General features: G+C 29.8%; 4 protein-coding genes across 7 annotated transcripts in view; 2 read left to right on the plus strand and 2 right to left on the minus strand.

The window, feature by feature from the left end:
* Nucleotides 1-483: 483 nt before the first annotated feature.
* Nucleotides 484-4,196, minus strand: LOC143148221 (G2/mitotic-specific cyclin-B). The gene is made up of 5 exons (XM_076314304.1): nt 3,997-4,196; nt 1,562-2,143; nt 1,242-1,481; nt 1,034-1,152; nt 484-742 (listed from the first exon to the last, which is right to left on the minus strand). Exons 1-5 carry the CDS (start codon nt 4,024-4,026, stop codon nt 484-486), a joined length of 1,230 nt encoding a protein of 409 aa, XP_076170419.1. The 5' UTR covers nt 4,027-4,196.
* Nucleotides 4,197-4,672: 476 nt separating this feature from the next.
* LOC143148322 (vacuolar protein sorting-associated protein 26C) lies at nt 4,673-6,414 on the plus strand. The gene is made up of 6 exons (XM_076314574.1): nt 4,673-4,882; nt 4,948-5,091; nt 5,289-5,684; nt 5,800-5,896; nt 5,959-6,084; nt 6,180-6,414. Exons 1-6 carry the CDS (start codon nt 4,826-4,828, stop codon nt 6,260-6,262), a joined length of 903 nt encoding a protein of 300 aa, XP_076170689.1. The 5' UTR covers nt 4,673-4,825; the 3' UTR covers nt 6,263-6,414.
* Nucleotides 6,415-6,429: 15 nt separating this feature from the next.
* LOC143148308 (protein mono-ADP-ribosyltransferase PARP16-like) lies at nt 6,430-16,680 on the minus strand. Of its 3 annotated transcripts, none has more exons than XM_076314562.1 (7): nt 16,661-16,680; nt 7,682-8,015; nt 7,436-7,591; nt 7,121-7,330; nt 6,871-7,036; nt 6,672-6,804; nt 6,430-6,607 (listed from the first exon to the last, which is right to left on the minus strand). In XM_076314562.1, the coding sequence occupies exons 2-7, from the start codon at nt 7,994-7,996 to the stop codon at nt 6,448-6,450; spliced, it is 1,140 nt and encodes a 379-aa protein (XP_076170677.1). In that variant the 5' UTR covers nt 7,997-8,015; nt 16,661-16,680; the 3' UTR covers nt 6,430-6,447. The 3 variants fall into 3 exon arrangements, with proteins under 3 accessions (XP_076170677.1, XP_076170661.1, XP_076170667.1); XM_076314546.1 differs by lacking the exon at nt 16,661-16,680 and adding an exon at nt 8,508-8,667; XM_076314552.1 differs by lacking the exon at nt 16,661-16,680 and adding an exon at nt 8,374-8,497.
* Mef2 (myocyte enhancer factor 2) overlaps nt 16,267-18,780 on the plus strand; it is a 77,264-nt gene continuing 74,750 nt past the window's right edge. For both annotated transcript variants that reach the window (XM_076314467.1, XM_076314493.1), the window contains exon 1: nt 16,267-16,634. The gene's annotated coding sequence lies outside the window, so the exon portion shown is untranslated. The remainder of the gene's footprint in view (nt 16,635-18,780) is intronic.

Genomic DNA, 18,780 nt, shown 5'->3' on the forward strand with positions numbered 1-18,780 from the left:
AAACGAGACTATCGTTCAAAGTTTGGAGTTTAATCTGAGAAATATCTTTTCTTCTTTACTACATACTGTTTATTACGTATAAGTCATAAATAAAGGAGAACTGTAAATGAATCAAATACCTTTGTTTATGGTGAATTATTGACATATAATAATGGCACATTTTTTCTATATTTACAAATTATTTACTCCAATAGATTTTGAAGTGAAAATTGTTATCTAGTATAATTATAATGTTAGAAGATAACCAACAGAATAATTTTTGTTTTTTTCAATTACATACTATTTTTAATAAGAGTGTTATATAAGGTAGACGATGAATGAAGATAGTCTCGTTTCTCTCTCTCTCTCTCTTTTTCAATTCCGCTTGTTTTGTATGTTTCTCCTTCCACAAATGGGTCACCCTATTTATGCTGCAATTTATTTTTTCAATATAATATTGAACAAATAAGTGTTTCATTGTACAATTAACACTTAATACAAATGTTATACCGCATCTTTATCTGTTGTAGCTATGGCAAACATAGTTGGTGATCTAAGTTCAGGACGAGTGCTAATTTTCATGTATTTTGATTGAAGGTACTTCTTCCTTACAGCTTGATATTTGCTTTTATCTGCGTTAATTATAATACTCGCTGTTTCTTGTGCTATGGGTAACACATCATCCCTGGAATAGGTACTATAATGCGCCAAAGTATTTGTCCAAACAACTTTTTCCTTATCTTCACCCTCGTTACCAATAATTCTATGTAATTAAACGCCAAAATAGCAATATATGACTAATTAGTAATATTAATTATTAATTTATATTAATTGAGTTTTCCTATGCTTCGAATTATATAACTATGTTCCATATTAGTAAATGAAAGACATAATTCAATAATATTAACACTATTTCGTTCATATGTTATATAAATGATTTAAAATCTCTTTGATTTAAAATAACTGTTGATATAACATTCATATAATAGTTGAAAAAGAGGAAGCTAAGAATTTTTATATGCAAATACTATACATTTAATATTAATCAACTTACATAAATGCTAAATATATTGCTGCAGCTGCAAGCAGGCTTGGTGGATAGTGACACATTTCATAATATATCAAACTCTGTTCTAAGAAATATTTGGCCATTGTATGGTGTATGGGGAGAGCCTTGTTATAAATAAGTGTAATTTATTAGATGCAAGTCACAATGTACTTGAGAATTATTATATGGTAAAAATTTATATAATAGTATCTACCTTTCCTGCTTTGCTGTACCTTCTGAGAAAATGTAATGGCAATGGTCGACCAAATGAGTAGTCCAATGTTTTCACGATTAGCATTTCCATTTGTAATATTTCTACCTTTGAGTATGCATTATCCGTAATATATACAAAATCGTTGATATCTGGAGAATACATTTCTTCATATTTGCTGGCAATAAACATAGCTGTTACTCCAACTAATTGTAGTCTTTTCCTATCTATTGTTCGGAAAGCCTGCGAATAAAAGTTACAATATGTATACACATTAAAACAAATAGGTGTTTTTTATGGGTGTATGTTACATAATAACAAACCTGTAAAAATCGATCAATAATAGCAACTGTGAGATATAACGTTTCTTGCATTAAATGAAATTGTTGGTGAACTTCAACTAGCCAGTCTATGAGTACACTTCTCATTTTTGATGTAACTTCTTGACCTACTAAGTATCCTTTTGTGATAGGAAACATACTTTCTAAAGTTTTTAGGTATTCATATATGTCGTTGCTATAAATAGAAACTAGACTAGGATTTCCCTTATCTTCTTCATCAATATCCTCAAATGCTAAAAGATCTGAGGAGAATGAATCTATTTCCTTTTTTAGAGGGACTGATACCAGATTAGTTTCATGAGGAACTATAGTTTTTAGTACAGGTTTTACTATTTGTACTGGAGGTTTCTCAGATACCTTTTCTGCAGGTTCAAGATTTTGTTTTGGTGGTACTATCACCTTTCTCTTATCTTTTTGTAATAAACTAGTTCTATCAATGGGTTCTACACCTCGCAGTGTGTTTACTTTGTTGCCTATTTCACCTAAAGCTGCCCTTCTTGTCTTCCCTGGTATTGCAGTAATTGAAGGCTTTATATTCTTGACATTTTCCTGATTTACAATATTCTGAAAATTTATTTCAGAATACTTATTGTACAATCTTCTATTATAAATGTACAGAACTTTTTTTTCATAAATCAAAGTACTTCAGTCTAATATTATTCTTATCATATAAGAATATGATAAGGTAGACACAGTATCATAGATACTATAAAGTTTTTTAATATTTACATTATGTTCTGATATAATACATTGATTTAAATCTGCAGCATGAAATAGTATGAGGAAAACAGGAACATAAAAGAAAACACAATAATATTAATAATCTAAGTATGCAGGGTATCCCATGCAACAGAGAAACTATATCTTTAGAACACTTGTTTTTTTTCTATTTACAAGCTTTTTAAAAACATAGCTTGTTTCCATTGTGGTAGATATCCTGAGTTTTTGATTTATCTGGACTTGGTTAAATATTTCAGAAAGGCTTAAAGATATCAAAAAAACATTCTTACAAAGGTTGTTTGACATAAAAAAGGACATAATATGGTATAAATATCTTGTTTGTCTATGGAAAAGTGGAAGAGATTCCAAAGTCAAGTTAATTTTTTTTTAAATGAAATGCTATATGTTTTTATTCATAACATGAAAGTATATGTCAAGACATATGCAATGAACCAATATCAACATGTGTTATACACTTTTGGTCAGCTAAACTCAGCTAAGTTGCATTACCTTTGAGAATGTTTCCATTAATGTTTGAAAATCCCTTGGTAGAACATACAAGCAGTTTACAAATTTTCGAAGTTAGTAGATCTGTTAATTTGGTAAAATGTTGTGGCTCCTATGACTGCCTGATTAATTAGCATACAATTTCTTTCTCAAGGACTACTTAAAGAACATTATATTTCAAAAATCTATTCAAATTATTGAATTACAAAAATTAATCATAAATGCATTTGTACAAAGAACTATGGAAATGCTAAAAATGTTTATAGAAAATTTATAGCGTGATTATGAAATTATATTTACAATAATGGAAGACACATTGAAAGAAAATCTAATAGAATACTTGTTAGTAGCTGGTTGAATTTATCTTAACATACACTTTTATGTTATAAACAAAAAAAATATAGCATTTCATTTTAAAATCTCCCCTATCTTTCCATCAAAAAAAAGTATGTATACCACATTGTGTCTCCCTTGATACCAATAAACTTGTCAGAACATTTTTTTTTATATCATTAGCTCTTTCTAAAATATTTAACAGAATTTAAATAAAACAGTTACCCTGTATATTAATTATAATATAATTATTTATTATATTATGTTATATATATATATATATATATATATATAACTAATATATATATATATATATATATATATATATATATAAATAATTACTATGTATATAAAAAATCATTTTTATTGAAGCAATTAATTTGTGTAAGTTAAAAAAAAGAATTGAAAGATAATTATCCAAATAACGTAATTATATAATTAATAAAATACAGGATATTAAAAAAGAAACAAACTTCTGGTAAAAATGTTTCATTTTTCAATATGTATAAATTCAATTGGAAAAGCAACGAAGTATCATAAACGAAGAATTCTAAATGAAGTGTCGCTTTTAAAAGCGAAGAAGTACGTTACTAGCAAAGACGAATTTTGTGAAAAGAAATTCCTGTTTCGTGAATATTTTTAACTAATGAGATAAATCAAAATTTGTAGAAAATAGATTAAAATGCAGAAAATAAAAAAGATAGTTTGTGGTACTTATTATTTTAACAGTCTTTAAAACGAGCAAAGGGTATTTAAAGATGTCTGGAACGGACGGTTAATCTGTTCTATTGACCTCCCTCATCGACATTCCACATTAATGATCCAACATTGATTATGTTGTAAAATTTTAGACTTACTGTAAGTGTGGTTCGATTTCTTAATGCCATTATTAATCCAGTTGAAGAAGGATTTCATGCAACTCCAAAAATTCGTTTTCCACAATAGCTGATTCCACCGTTTGCCAAACAACGTTCACCTTGCAGTAACGACTTCGTCGGTTTGAATTTGTTTAGTCGATCAAACGGAAGTTCACCCTCTGCGGATGTCAGTGAATGGAAGAAAGACCGCGGAAATCGAAACATTTGATTGGTCGGTGAAATACAGAATGAAGTAGATTATGTACTTCGAAATAGTAAACACATTTTTATTTATAAATTAATCCATTGAACTGTATTTGGATAAAATTTTGGAAGTAGTATTTTGAAGTATATATTAATTCGTTTGTATTGTAATGAAATAAAAATATGGTATTATTTGTATTAATTTTATTTAAAATAAACACATCGAGATTTGAGTATTGTTCAAATTAGAAGTATTTAAAACACTAATTTAAATAACAAACACTAAGTTAAATATGAATAAACTAATATTTTAAATGTAACATGAAAACTCTGAATATACCTGTATTATAATAAAGTAACTGTTTGTTCCGAATGATATTTTGTTAATGGTATTTAGCTACATACTTATCTGCAAACTATGTTAGTAGTAGTAGTTTCATACTATGTTATGTGATTTATGTGCGTTTATATTTACAATAAATTGAATAATAATAATTAAATCTATCGAATTAAATAAATGTACTAAATTTTAGATAGATGATATATTCTGACAAATGTCATCGTTGATAAGTGTTAGAAATTTTTCACGCACTTGTTAAAAATAATAAACAATAATAATTAAAAAATGTCAATAAATATTGATATTAAACTCAAGCGAGCTAGTAAAATATATCACGAAGGGGTATGTGTTTTTATAGTTTATAATAATTATATTAAAGAAGAGAAAACGTGAAGGTTATGTTTCAGGAAATAGTTGCTGGTTTTATATTGTTACAAACTAATTCGGATATTAAGCACGATGGAATATTTCTAAGTATGGAAGGTTCGGTTAATTTACAACTCAGTTCAAAGAATTTTGGTATTTTTGAAGCTTTTTATAATTCGGTAAAGGTTAGTTTACTTTTTAATCTTTTTATTATATTCCCATAATTTCTTTCATTATATAAATATATAAATTATTATTACTTATAATACAATAAGTTACAACATAGTGATTAAAGAAATAAATTAAAATAAAGTTATACAATTACTTTCATTAATTATATTATAATGCAATATAACATATCATTATAATAATATATTTTTAGCCAATACAGTTGGTTCAATATACATTAGATGTTGCTCCAAGTGGAAAAATACCAAGCGGTAAAACAGAAATACCATTTGAATTACCATTGAAGCCAAGAGGAACAAAAGCATTATATGAAACTTATCATGGAGTCTTTGTAAATATACAATATTTAATTCGCTGCGATATAAAAAGAAGTTTCTTAGCAAAAGATGTAAACAAGGCACTGGAATTCATAGTGGAAGACAAATCTCCTCCTAAGATAGAAAAAGAACCCAACAAAGTAGCATTGTCTTTTAAAATTATGCCAGAATCTTTACAAAATATAAGAGATAGGACAAATGTACCCAGATTTTGCATTTCGGGGAAACTAGATTCATTGTATTGCAAAGTCTCAGAACCCCTAACAGGAGAGGTAAATATATGATTACGTATATATTTTGTAAACATTGTTTTCATAATATATCAATAAATTATACAAATGTCTTAGAATGAAATAGTAATTTATCATTCATAATATTAAATCCAAGGTGATAATTGAACATTGCGAAGCTGTGATAAAATCGATTGAATTGCAATTGGTGAGAGTTGAGACATGTGGTTGTGCAGAAGGATATTCTAGAGATGGTAAGATTGTCTGAATAAAATTTATATAAATATTTTATTCATTGATTATGTGTTTATTTTAGCGACAGAAATACAAAATATACAAATTGGAGAGGGAAATCCTTGTACAAATTTGCCTATACCAATATATATGATATTTCCAAGGTTATTTACATGTCCCACACTAAGTACAAGTAATTTTAAAGTTGGTAAGTTCTCTGACTTATTTTTGGTTTAAAAATGTAAATCGATTACGTTTTTGTACTTCTTCATAAGAAGTACATTTTAATATATTGTATTGCAGAGTTTGAGGTAAACCTGATTGTAGTCTTTGAAGATGATTATTTAGTCACAGAAAATTTTCCTATTATATTGTCAAGATATTAAATTTTCTATGGAAATACAGTACTTTATATAAATGATGTATATTATTTACAAATTGTATATATTTCTAATAATAAATTAAATTCTATGTTAAATTTTAGTGAAAAATATATTTAAAAAAAATAAGAATTTTCTTTGTAATGTACAAATTAATGGATTAATAAATCATAACAATATAAAAAAACCATTTATTCCAGCCCAACTTTTTGAGCAAATAATTTATAATACTTTTCCACTTGCTTATTATGTGTCAGTCCAACCGAAGCCAGTAGTACAACATAACCAAGTACAAATGTTAATAATTTATGTTGTTTAAACCATGCTAATAATCCTCTATTATCAGTGTATCTGAAACATTGGATATTATTTATTTTTCATTGAAAATGAATATACAAATTTAAGAATTTTATACCTTGTTGTTTGAACTTCTTGACTATAAACAAGAAGATATCGTACTCGTATCATGTCACTGTTTGTTACTAAATAATATTTATTTGGAACACTTCCATCTATGGAATCTGCAGCTACATTCCGAGCGTTATTGTCTGAAAAAAAAATTGTGAGTAAATATGATGAATAATCTTATACTTATACTACTTATATGTATTCACCCTTGTTTCCTGTTTTTACACCAACATGATTGATAAGTTCGCATAAAGCAATGCAACTCATTTCACTGCCAAGTATACTACCTCCCCATCCATAGCCCACAGGGCTGTATAATAAACTTAGACTTAATTCACTTGAAAGATATATTCCTTTACCAAACAATGATTTCTAAAAGACACATTAATGAATTAGTATATCAAGATAAATTATTATACTTTATTCCATATTTTCAGTGTATAAATAGTAATTTACCTTGCACATACTCTGTTGTAGACCATAATGTATAATGGAATGAAAATTCTCTAAACGACTACCATGATAAGCATAAAACGTTGTATGATCATGGGCAATCGTTTTCCATTTGTCTTCTGAAGTAGATTGTTTTGCACTTGCAACTTGGAATATTAAATTTGGTGCAACTACAGGTATATCTGAAGGTGCTTTTCTTAATATCGAGTCATACTGTATTACAATTATTTGCAATTTTAAATTATGATTATGAAGTCAAGGACAGTTCTAGAATTGTTTAAAAAGAAAATTGAATCATTCAAGAACTTGAGAACTTACGCTATCCTTGTTAATACTCTTTATATAAGAATTTCTTAGACGTATTAAAACCCAATGCAATAATTCTATAGCTGTTCCATAATGTTCATAGACATCTGGTTCTTGCAATGCTTTAAATATTACAGCCAGTGATGGAATTAGTTCTACAGTTCTTCTCTATAATTAAATTTGAGTAACAAGTGAATATTTAAATTATTACACATGAAAGCAATAAAAATATCATGGCCAATATTTTAAAAACTCTACCAAAGCTTCAATATCCTTGTACTCATTTTTTATATACATTGGTGGAAAGGGTTTTAAACAAGAATCATAGCGATATGTGTTACAAGCTGCCACAAACAGAGACCATTTTAAATCAGCTGCTTTCAAATCCTTTTCTAACAAGTGTTTTAATGATAAAATCTTTTTTCCTACATCTTCTTGTAGATTTGTGGAATCTAAACGACTTGTATGTAATATGTCTAAATCTGATTTATCAGCAATTTCATTGTTTAGAATCTTTATACGATCTTTTCCTCTGTCACTGTGGATGTATTGTTTCTTGTTTGAATTATCCATTATTGTTGATGAATCACATCTAAATTTAAATCATGAATTATTATAAATGATGTTATTTGGTTCAGAAGACAGATACTCTTTTTTAGTTAATAAAACATTAAAAAATATAAGGGATTTTAGTATTAATTATCACATGTCTGTGTGTACAAAATTAAAGTCAATGATAATTGGTTCTATTTGGAAAGAAATAAAAAGTTTTACAATAAATCTAATTAAAAGAAAAAGATTGATTTTTTAAAGTTTATCTTTAAAATGCAACAGTAATTTCATACGAATATCTTTTTGTATAATATTGTAAGCTTATTTCATGCTCATTATAATATTATACAACTTTTTTCTTTAAATCATTAATTTCTTGTATCACAATTGATAATTACTTTATAACAAGTTGCCATTACTATCCATGGAATAATAAAATGAGAAAAAAGTAAAAGAAAGGAAGAAAAATATTGATAAAACAACAAATCAGCAAATGATCTTCTTTCACTCGTGTTTTATAAACGGTACATACCATTGGTGCCCGAGAAGAATGCCGCTGGAGTCCATTAATTCTTTCCGTGTGAGCAGAAAGTCACCAGTCCGGCACCAACCAAGATGCTCGTCTGAAGGATAAGATCCGGTTGGTGCGGGAGTTGGTGATGTGCGCTGCAAAGAAAGAATCAATAGACTCTAGCGGTATTCTTCTTGGGCGTGTGATACACACGAAGTAATTTCTCCATACAGTATATTCTTAATCAGTGATGCAACTTTAAGATAATGAAATATGGAATACATAAGGTTAGAGAAATTTTCAATTTTGATAGGAATATTTATATTTTAACAGTTTCATATATGCACTTTTATTTGAAACGATACGAGATTTGTATTTGCTATACTTTTATCGTCCAATGAGTAATTCGATTTTGTGCAGAATAAATTTATTTCGTCTAAGAAAATCACAAGTGAGATTCAAGGAAAGAAATAATAACAAATAATTTTCGAAAATATGTTTAGTGGTAATGTGTGAGGGGGAAGAGGACACGTACGTAGGGGTTAACTGCACTTTAATGTACATATATACGTATACATATTTAAAAAACTCGCTTTCGATTCTGCACTTTGACGAATACTCTTAAATCGATAAATCATATTATGTCGTTGTGACTTATGTTATCCCTTTAGATTAAGGAATACACAAAACATAATATATTAAATTATTTTTAATTGCGTACTTGAGACCGTATCCAAGAAATTTTGATGTTCAAATTAGTTGTAACGTACTTACAATCCACGGCGGGCATATTCGGAATCTTAATTTTCACAGTGATTGTAAATAAGAAATAGCCTATTGATTAGAGAATTATATATTTAATCTTGCGTTACAACGAATTTGTAATGAGATCATGAACATTGCCCAGATGTTTCGCGGCTCCTGTCACAGATCACATCTGTTTTGGGTCGTTCGTTTGTTACAACGATGTTTTTCTCTTTTTGGGTAATATTGTAGTATACATCGTAAAATTGAACAAGTAAGAAACTTCATAGTGTTACTAATTGTAGTGTATAACAACGAAAACTTATAAAGTATAAACAGTTAAAAATTGTATGTCAATCTTTGTTTATTCGTATAGGGAATAGAAATTTATTGAGTTCTGCTACCGAGCCAAGGCGGTATGCTTCTACTTCTATAGATAACGTTATTAAATTTTATAATATTACACGTATCGAAATATTACTCGTTATCATAATTGTCAAACTGTAATGATACATATTTAATAAATAATACTTTTAAAGTTATTTATATAATACAGATATTGACGGAGTGTAAAATAAACCGAATATTGAAATTGGAGTTTGTATCACAAAGGAAGTAGGGAATATATAGGGTGTTTTACTTAAATCGAATATGTAATCATTTCCGTTACTACAAAAGATAGGAAAAAGTGACAAAAGGGTTACAAATAGTTTCAAGATGTGCATTTGATGATGATAAAAAGAAAGTTCTCTGAAAGTTTGGTATTCAAGGTCTTTTCAAGATCATTGACATTTTTTGCTTATTAACACCTGATTTTCATAATACCGCACTAAATTGCAGTTAAAAAGTTTACTTAAACCGATAGAATATAATCAAAGTTTATTTCATATTTTCAATCAAATATTATCTGTATACAAATAATAGATAGCGATTTTTACGAAGCTGCTAAAAACATCTCGGTACCGGAATTGTTTGTAACGGTTCGCTATGGTAAACGCTATTGAAGTTTGCACTTTTAACTACTTATACTATTCAATTCTTTAATCCTTTGTTCACTTTATTCACCAGTTGCTATTTTTTCCCCTATACTTTGTAACATTTTCTTATTCTTTAGTTAAGTATCGGAAGAAGACAACTTACAATAACATAAATTGTTTAAGTCTTTATTATCTCTACTTATTATTCCTTGAAATTGTGTGGCTCGTTAGCTAGGTATTAGATCGGAGAAAGTTAACTTATAAGAAAATATTTTGTTTAATCGTTTGTTAGTTCTAATTTCGCATTGTTTCATAAATTTGTATGACTTGTTAGTTATCGAACGTAGATAATGTAAATATGATATTTTGTCGAATAATTTTACCCGTATGGATCTCTCTGGATCTTTTAACTAGTTATTTCATTGAACGAAGATTTAGAATACGATTAATTGTAAGTTTATATCTTGCTCTCTACCCTCCCTGATAATATAATACGCAAAATTTTTCCACTTCTTAGTTAGGTACAGTAGATGAAGCGGTTGATCATTAAGCAAAGAAGTGGAAGGTCTCGAGGGAGCATCCCGCTGTCCATGCCCCCTTTATTTACGGCTATTAGGTATAGTTAATTCGATGTGTAAGCTTAGCTTTAGGTTCATCACAAAGACGTCGACCGATGGTATCGAATCTGTCCGGAGATTTAAACTTTTTTTGTATGTAATGCTTTGTTTCTTGTTTTGTTTCTCTTCGATAATAAATGGAAGTTACTTTGTCGTGATTCGTTGTATACAAAACCTTTTTTAATTTCCCATTACTTTTAAGTATGTATAATAATATTTTGTAGCTTTGAAACATGTACAATTTTGATCAATTTTTTATTAATACGTCTGATTGGAAACTTTTTACTAGAAGTTGCATAGGCAAATGATCGGCCGCGTAGCAGGTCCGAACGGTCAGTTGCTATCCTCTGGTGTGTTCGATTCAAACGAAAGATCCAGAATTTTATACGAATGTTAAGATGTTTTATCCGTAAAGGAAAGTCTGCGGAAGTTGTCGAAATTGTGAGGACTATTTCGGTTGTCACACATTCCAAGTTGTATCCATCTGTTTCAGTCGATCATCTTTCTCGTTAGTCAGGTTCACTGAGAGGAAACGGGAACCTATCTTTCCCGATTCTGTCTCATTTTATTTAATCACGTGATTGCTTAAAATTAAACTCGGGGATCGAAAGAGTTCCTTTCTTCTTTTTTTTTTGTTTCGGATTTCTGTCTTTTAAATTTTAGGTACCATCTAGAAAATAGCGCTGGAAAGTACACTGAGACCTGTGTCTTACGATACGCGGAAAGACGGAATAGATTACATTGAGAAAGTGTAACAGCGACAAATCATTGTGAAATTAAAACGTTCTCCTGGTGTCTTTGTGTGTTCATTTTCTAACTTTTCTAACCGAGATACTCTCGATTACTGCGTACATCGACAATGTCATTCGAAATTCGAGGTCAATGACGTTCAATCACTCGTGTAGAAATACAAATTTCAATTGGAGGTGAAGCCTTCCCCTACCCGTTGCTCAATTAAAAACTAGACAACTTACGGCGAGGGGTCGTCATTCGTTCCGCGGAAGTTAAAGGGATAACACGTATCGAAAGATCTGTGAGCATCGAGATGCGTGTGCTTTACCTGTCGACATCCAATCGTTTCTAATCATCGATACAACTCTCGTTTACTTTCTATTAGTGACTTAATTAATGTCAATACTCTTTCGAGTTATAAATTTAATTGATCTTGTAAAAAAGAAAAAAAAATTAAATAGGTTTCGCGTTCTTTTCCATTCTTTGTTCAGTGGTAATCGATACGTATCGATTTGTATCTCTGGATTAGATTACAATGTTCTTCATCGCTCAATTAAAATACGGTTGTATTTACATTAATAAATCGTGATTTAAATTTGTTATTTCTAAGCTCATGGATCACCGATTGAAATTGTTGAGTTTGTAAAACCGTCTACCGCCGCCATGACACTTGATTATCAATTCGAATGGACTTCTCGAACTATTGGTAAAATCCTTGAAATTGTCATACTAACAGATAACGTGTACGCGTATATTTTACTTTCATTGCTTTGATTCAATTGTTTGTTGTAAGTATAGGTGATTCCGTAGTTGGCGGAAAGATTAATTCGATCTATATTTTGACGTCGGTGTGTTGTATGCTGTCAATGGAATATTGGAATGACTCGTATTATACTCGTATTATTGTATTATACTCGCGGTTTAGTGTTTCTTTTTTTTTTTTTTGATAAATTTATTTTTACGAAGGTAACGCAACGTGCGTTTGCGTACAAGTTTCACGTGCGAGTTTGTTTACACGTCGAAACTTTACAATCGTATACCAAGGCGGTATTCAAACACGAGTGAGTGACGTACGATTTTTGCAACGACTTTATAATTTTTAATAAAAGTCGCGACATACTGACAATTCGTCAAATATGAAAACGCTTATAACTCTAACGAAGAAAGTCCTTAATGACTCCATGGGCATCGAACCCAAGCCATTCTAATAAATGTTATTGTACGTATTATAAACGTCTATATTTTTATCTTTCCTATTAGTATGCGCTTTTTGAAAACGTAAGTATTTTAAGAAATTAATTACAAAAATGTAAAAAGGTAAATATGTAAATTCCAAGCCATTCCGATGGTTAATATACTATTTTAATTGAAAAATTACTCTGTAATAATTGTATTTGTAGATAATGTTTTATCATTGAAAATTCACGTTTCTTGAAAACATTTTCCTTTCGTGATATTGATCCTGGTATTTCTAATGACAAAGTATAAATATTAATAAAAAGAGATATTTCTTTTACGATTGCTCTATTCTTTAAAAAAAAATAAAAAGCAGAATTTCCTTTACAAACCCTCGATTAAAGAAAACAGCCGCCGCCCTCCTGCTAACCACCTTTTCTTTCAGAAATTTTGATCGCGTGCAATGCGATCGGTAGAGTCAGTGTTCGTTGCATAATAGATTTTAATTGTTTCTCGGAGCGCAATGGCCCCGAGTGAAGTTTCATTTAGATTTTAGGCACACGTGAAGTACTTAAATTCAGTGTTTATCGCGCATTGTAAATTCTTTCCACAGCATCGTGGCTCTCTTTGCTGTTTCAATCGCGAGGATAGAAATAGTATTGTTCGCTGGTTACGATTCTCGGACGCGTTGATAGTTTCTTCTTTTTTTTACAATTTTTCAAATTGTTCGTTATGGATACTAAAGTCAGCGAGAAGTTTTGGGCAATGTTTCATGAACGAAGAATGTGAGTGTCTACGTACGTTTTGTTTAGATGAAAATTCATAGTTTCAAATTTTGTTACCACGGTTTCGAAGTTTCCAAATTATCAGAAAGTTTTATTAGTTTCGAATCTAGAGCTCATTGCACTGAAACAGAAGCCTTTGTAATTGTGAAAGTAAATTGTAATGTTTTCTGGTTCTTTACAGTGTCCTCACATCTTATTACTGCATTCATAGATCCAGCAGAACTTTTTCGATGACTTCGCTGATGACTTCCACAGCGTCTTCCAATAGGCAACAGTATCGTCATCGATTCATCGCCAAGATACAAATCGATCGTATTCTACTGTCGGTAAGTTATGGGTAATTTTCGAAATCGGTACGGGTGATTGGTTACATATTTGTTATCTTTGGCGAGTATAGTGATCGTAGGTATAATGTGCATACCTGCGAGTAATAACATTTATTTTTTTATTTCTTAGTTCAAGCCAGGATCTTCTAGTATTATACAATATTGAATGATTTAATATTTTTCAAGTTACACGTTTAAATATAATTTGACCATATTTAAAGTATACTATTATTATTATTTGCATTAAAAAGTTCTGTGTATCTACAAGAAAACATTTCCCAATAAGTAGGTTTCTAAGTAGCTTCTCGTCTTTTGAAAAATTTATTTTGCCAATGGAATCACTCTATGTTTATCTTAAATTTTCAGAGTAAATTATTTAATTGCAAAATATTCTTTGTATTTCTTTTTTCTAAAGAATTCAATTTCAATTGGTCATTTTTCTTGACAATTACACTTTCAATATTAATATTGTCTGTTCGTTCACTTCTAAATTTTTATGAATAAAAAGTTGAATCATTTGTATTGAAAATAAAATAATAAAATTATTCACTAATTGCTCTTTTTAGTAGAGGATTTCGTGGAGAATCCTTTCGTATTTATTGCTTGAACTCATTCAAGTGCTTAGATGATACTTTCATTATTGCAATAATAATCGGATGTAATTCGTACTATGATAATTACTTAGATTTCCATGATCTTATACAAAGAAATTTCTTATTGTGTACACATTGTACGCTACTGTAGAGTGCTAATATCCCTGAGTGATTTAAAAAGCTCGAACGTATTCTAATATCTATGATTATTTAGTGAAAATTCTTTTGTTTAGCAAAGAGTTTTGAAAGAAACAATGTCTAGTGATAATAATATTAAAGTTATGAATATATATATATATATATATATATATATATATATATATATATATATATATATATATATATATATATATCATTAACAATTTCAACAATTAAATCGAGTTCTCGTAATTTTCAAGTTTCCCTCTCGGGAACTTTGAACATTCTCGAGATTCCTCCCTCGTATATCTTTACTAGACATAACAGGTACAGCCAGGGCAAATCAATCACAAGAATGATAAAGAGCCTTTCGTGACTTTTATTAAGAATTTCTTAATTTTATATTTAATAAATTGATGCTACGTATAAGAAAACATTTTGTGAGATTGATCTCGAGATTATTTTCTATTTAATAAATTAACGTTGCGAAAGGAAGAGTGGTCCACTCACTGTTTTATTTGTATTTTTAAAGAATGAATGAGATCGTTAACAAATTTTTCAATTTTTATTTCTAATTATCATATTGTAAATCGACTGTTGGTATATTTGAAGAAGATATGTTTCATTTTTCATAATATTAAAGTTGAATTATTTAAATTTGTATGAATTATACATTTCTTCTATACTTATTTATTCCAAGTTTGATCTGTTGTCACATCAAGTTGTACGAATGGAATAAAACTTATTGTTACAATATTTTTTGAGCCTGATACATATGTAGGTTTGAAAGAATCACAACCGATGTACAGAGACGAGTTTTCTGCATTTACTACCTCTATTGAGTTTGGTGGATCACTTAAATACAGTTCTTAGAATCACCGTTCGTAAATGAAGAGGTCGCTTCAAAACCATTAATATTTTACGAGGTCGGTATTTCAGATCGCATAACTGTAATTCCCGTAAAATGAAACGTTCAATGTATATCTTGTCTGTATGCAAGTTCCCGATCCATATAATAGGAATGTCTATTCTATGTTTTGTTTGTAAGATCAACTTTTTGTAAAGTGAAACGTCTATCCTGTATTTCGTCTATGATCCAGTGTCGGTATACAAAAGTCGGTGTACTTTTCTACACGTTGCTAGATGGTTGTACTTTTTGATTGTCAATTTTTTTTGTAAATAGGTTATCAATGTGTGAGTTCAGAATCTTAATTTTCAATAAATATAAATAAATTATAAACCCAAGGATTAAAACATTATTTATTAAATACGTATCACTGGGTTTTGTCAATACATTCCGATACGTGTAATCTAGTCACGACTGTTTATGAAATAAGAATACAATACCGTATTAACAGTTCTGCGATAGGGACAGCGGGACTTGGTGACTTTCACCAGACACGATAAATTCTATTATATTTATTCAACAAAAGTTCCCAAAAGCCATAGTAGCTTCAATTGTCAAATTGTATTTTATTAATCCAAATACAAACGAGATTTATAAAAATTCAAATGAAAGCATGTATTACATCGTATCTTGAAATTGTTAGAAGTTACCTCGTTTTGTTGGCATTCTCTATATAACATGTTCATAGGGAACTTAATCGGATCTATTGGCGAGCCTGCAACTCAATGTCATGCTTCAAGGTAAACTATCGATGACGTCAGTGTACGTCACTTAACAAGTGGGAGTGGATGGATAGATGTCGGCAGCCGTGCTGGCTCTCGCGAATAATCGCACACGAAATTCGCAACGGACGATACCGCGTCGTCGCGATAATGTCGCGTGTTTCTTAGCGATGTAGTTCTCTCGCCAAAGAAAAAAATACAAAAAGAACGTAAAAAAAACAAACGACGACGCACACGTGTTTCCGCGGTAAATGGAAAAACACCGAAATCGGTCTGCGCATGCCCGACAACCGATGACGTCACGAAAATTGTGCTTTTGATCAAACTCGCTCTCTCGCAGTTTTTTTTTTCACCGTGGACGTAATAATGTGGAGAGTGAAATAATTATTTGGAAAAGCTCTATAGGAGCCGCAGACAAGCCGGTGAAAATTGTAAGTAAATTTCATTCTCCTCTTACCGTTTCTGAAGTCATCCGTTGACTTACAGTCTGTTACATGGCCTTCACACACATGCACTCACACTCATACATATACGCCATGCACGCACTGCATACACGCGCGCACACATGCGAAGCGTTCACGATTTTCAAGAAAAAAAAGCTCATTCCTAGCGATGTTTTAATTGTTGAGCGTTTCGAAGCTCTCGCGAATAACACTATGAGCTTCTGAAATATCTAATAAATACGATAAACACAGAACCCTTTCGTTGCGAAATATATTGATCTTCTTCCAAAGGAGTGATTGAAAATGACAGGTCCTGTTTTCATTCGAACATAATTCCCAGTCAGTTTTCTTTTTGTCGTTTTCGATTCGTAGTTATGTGATCCTTGAACTTATCGCATATTCTTCTTCTATTAATCTCATTTCGTTTGTTGTGATACTAGTTTTCAGAAGATTATTGTTTGCAAGTGTTTGTTGTTTTAAGTAACAACGTCAAGAGTGAGTATTCTTCATTTAATAGGTAATAAGAAATGACAAAGCTTTTAAGGTATATATAGTACAGTATCAAAAAATTTACTAAGTAACTTTTCTTGGATATCAGAATTTTTTAAAAAACAATTTTATTTCATAAGTGTAACTGGTAAACAGAACAGTTTTTATTTCAAAATTATACCATATATTACTGAAATAACATTATAACCTTTATCAAGGCATTGATAAACAATGTTGTTCCTTAATCCTTTTATTATTTTTGTGTATAGTTTAAATTTTTAAAAGAAATTTTCACTCGAAAGAAATGGAATGAATGTTATTTTCATTAGAATTTTATATAAATATGCATGTTTTAAGGATATGAATTTCATATGTTGGATTATATTGTTTATTTATTAGTCATTTGAATAAAGTATATATTTAGTTTAGTTTTTCGTTATGTCACTGACATTGATATAACAAATTGTATGAATTTAAAAAGTTTGTATACCTTCTTCATTTGTCTTATGTTACAAACTTATTGTATAAATATTTTTACTCTTTCGTTAAGGTTTATATGTACTACTATACGTGAATTGACAGAAATATCTATTTAATGAAGTCTAAAGTATTGTCTAAATTTTAAAACATCACTATGTTATTTTTACTGAGCAACATTGGATAACAAATTTTTTTAATACATGCATTTTGGTCATTTAGAAGTTATTCTATATCTTTCATTCCTGGACCATGTTTTTCATTTTAATATCAGCTTTTATAGTTTTAAAGCGGATGTGTTTTCATAGTAGATACATATTTTATGGTACTGTACGTGTTTCAACTATGTTGTATGCAAACACTTGTAACGAAAGTCTATTTATTGTAAATACAATAACTAAAAGTATTTAAAACAGAAAATATTTTTTATTGAAGAAATTTTGCAAATTTCTGCAGGATGCTGCCATCTGCATACATAAATGTAGACTACAGGGGTATATCGGTAAAGAAGAAATCTTGATGTAACGTTATAAACGTTTTGTACGAGTTTATAAATTAAATACACAATAAAAGAATGAAAATGAGAGCATAATCTGCCTAGCATTTGATAGAAAATTAGCGACATTCTTGTTTGGTATTTTACTGTTCATCGTAATTTTTTGCAGCATCTTCCACAAATCGTTTTTACGCAGAATAATACATGAATTTTGGTATTATTGAGTAGTGTTTCGAAAACATAAAAAAGCACGTGACATTTAACCAAAAAGTTGAGCATGCAAATAATAATTCTCACGTACCTGAGAAATCAATTTTTAAAAGTACAAGTTGCATATCAATTTAGTGTTATGTAGGTATCATAATAATACAAGAAAAAATTGTACAATGAAAAAGAATTGTAATGTAAACTTCCGGAGCGTCTAGAGACATGCAAAATGAGAAGAAACGCTTCTGTAAACATGGGTTGGCAATCGCTTAGTTTCTGAGATACGATGACGTTCAGTTACTTGCGATCATCGCTCTTCTGCGCGTATATTACGAAGGAGCTGCCCTTGCGTTCTCATTGGGGATTATCTGTGCGTTTTCGGGTTTGAAAACTAGTATAATTTTTGAACGAAGTAAAGTATTCAAATTGATAATCGATAATCGATGCTAGTTATCCCTCTGTGAT

The sequence above is a fragment of the Ptiloglossa arizonensis genome, chromosome 1 (genome assembly GCF_051014685.1).
Source record: "Ptiloglossa arizonensis isolate GNS036 chromosome 1, iyPtiAriz1_principal, whole genome shotgun sequence".
In the NCBI taxonomy this organism is placed as follows: Eukaryota; Metazoa; Arthropoda; class Insecta; order Hymenoptera; family Colletidae; genus Ptiloglossa; species Ptiloglossa arizonensis.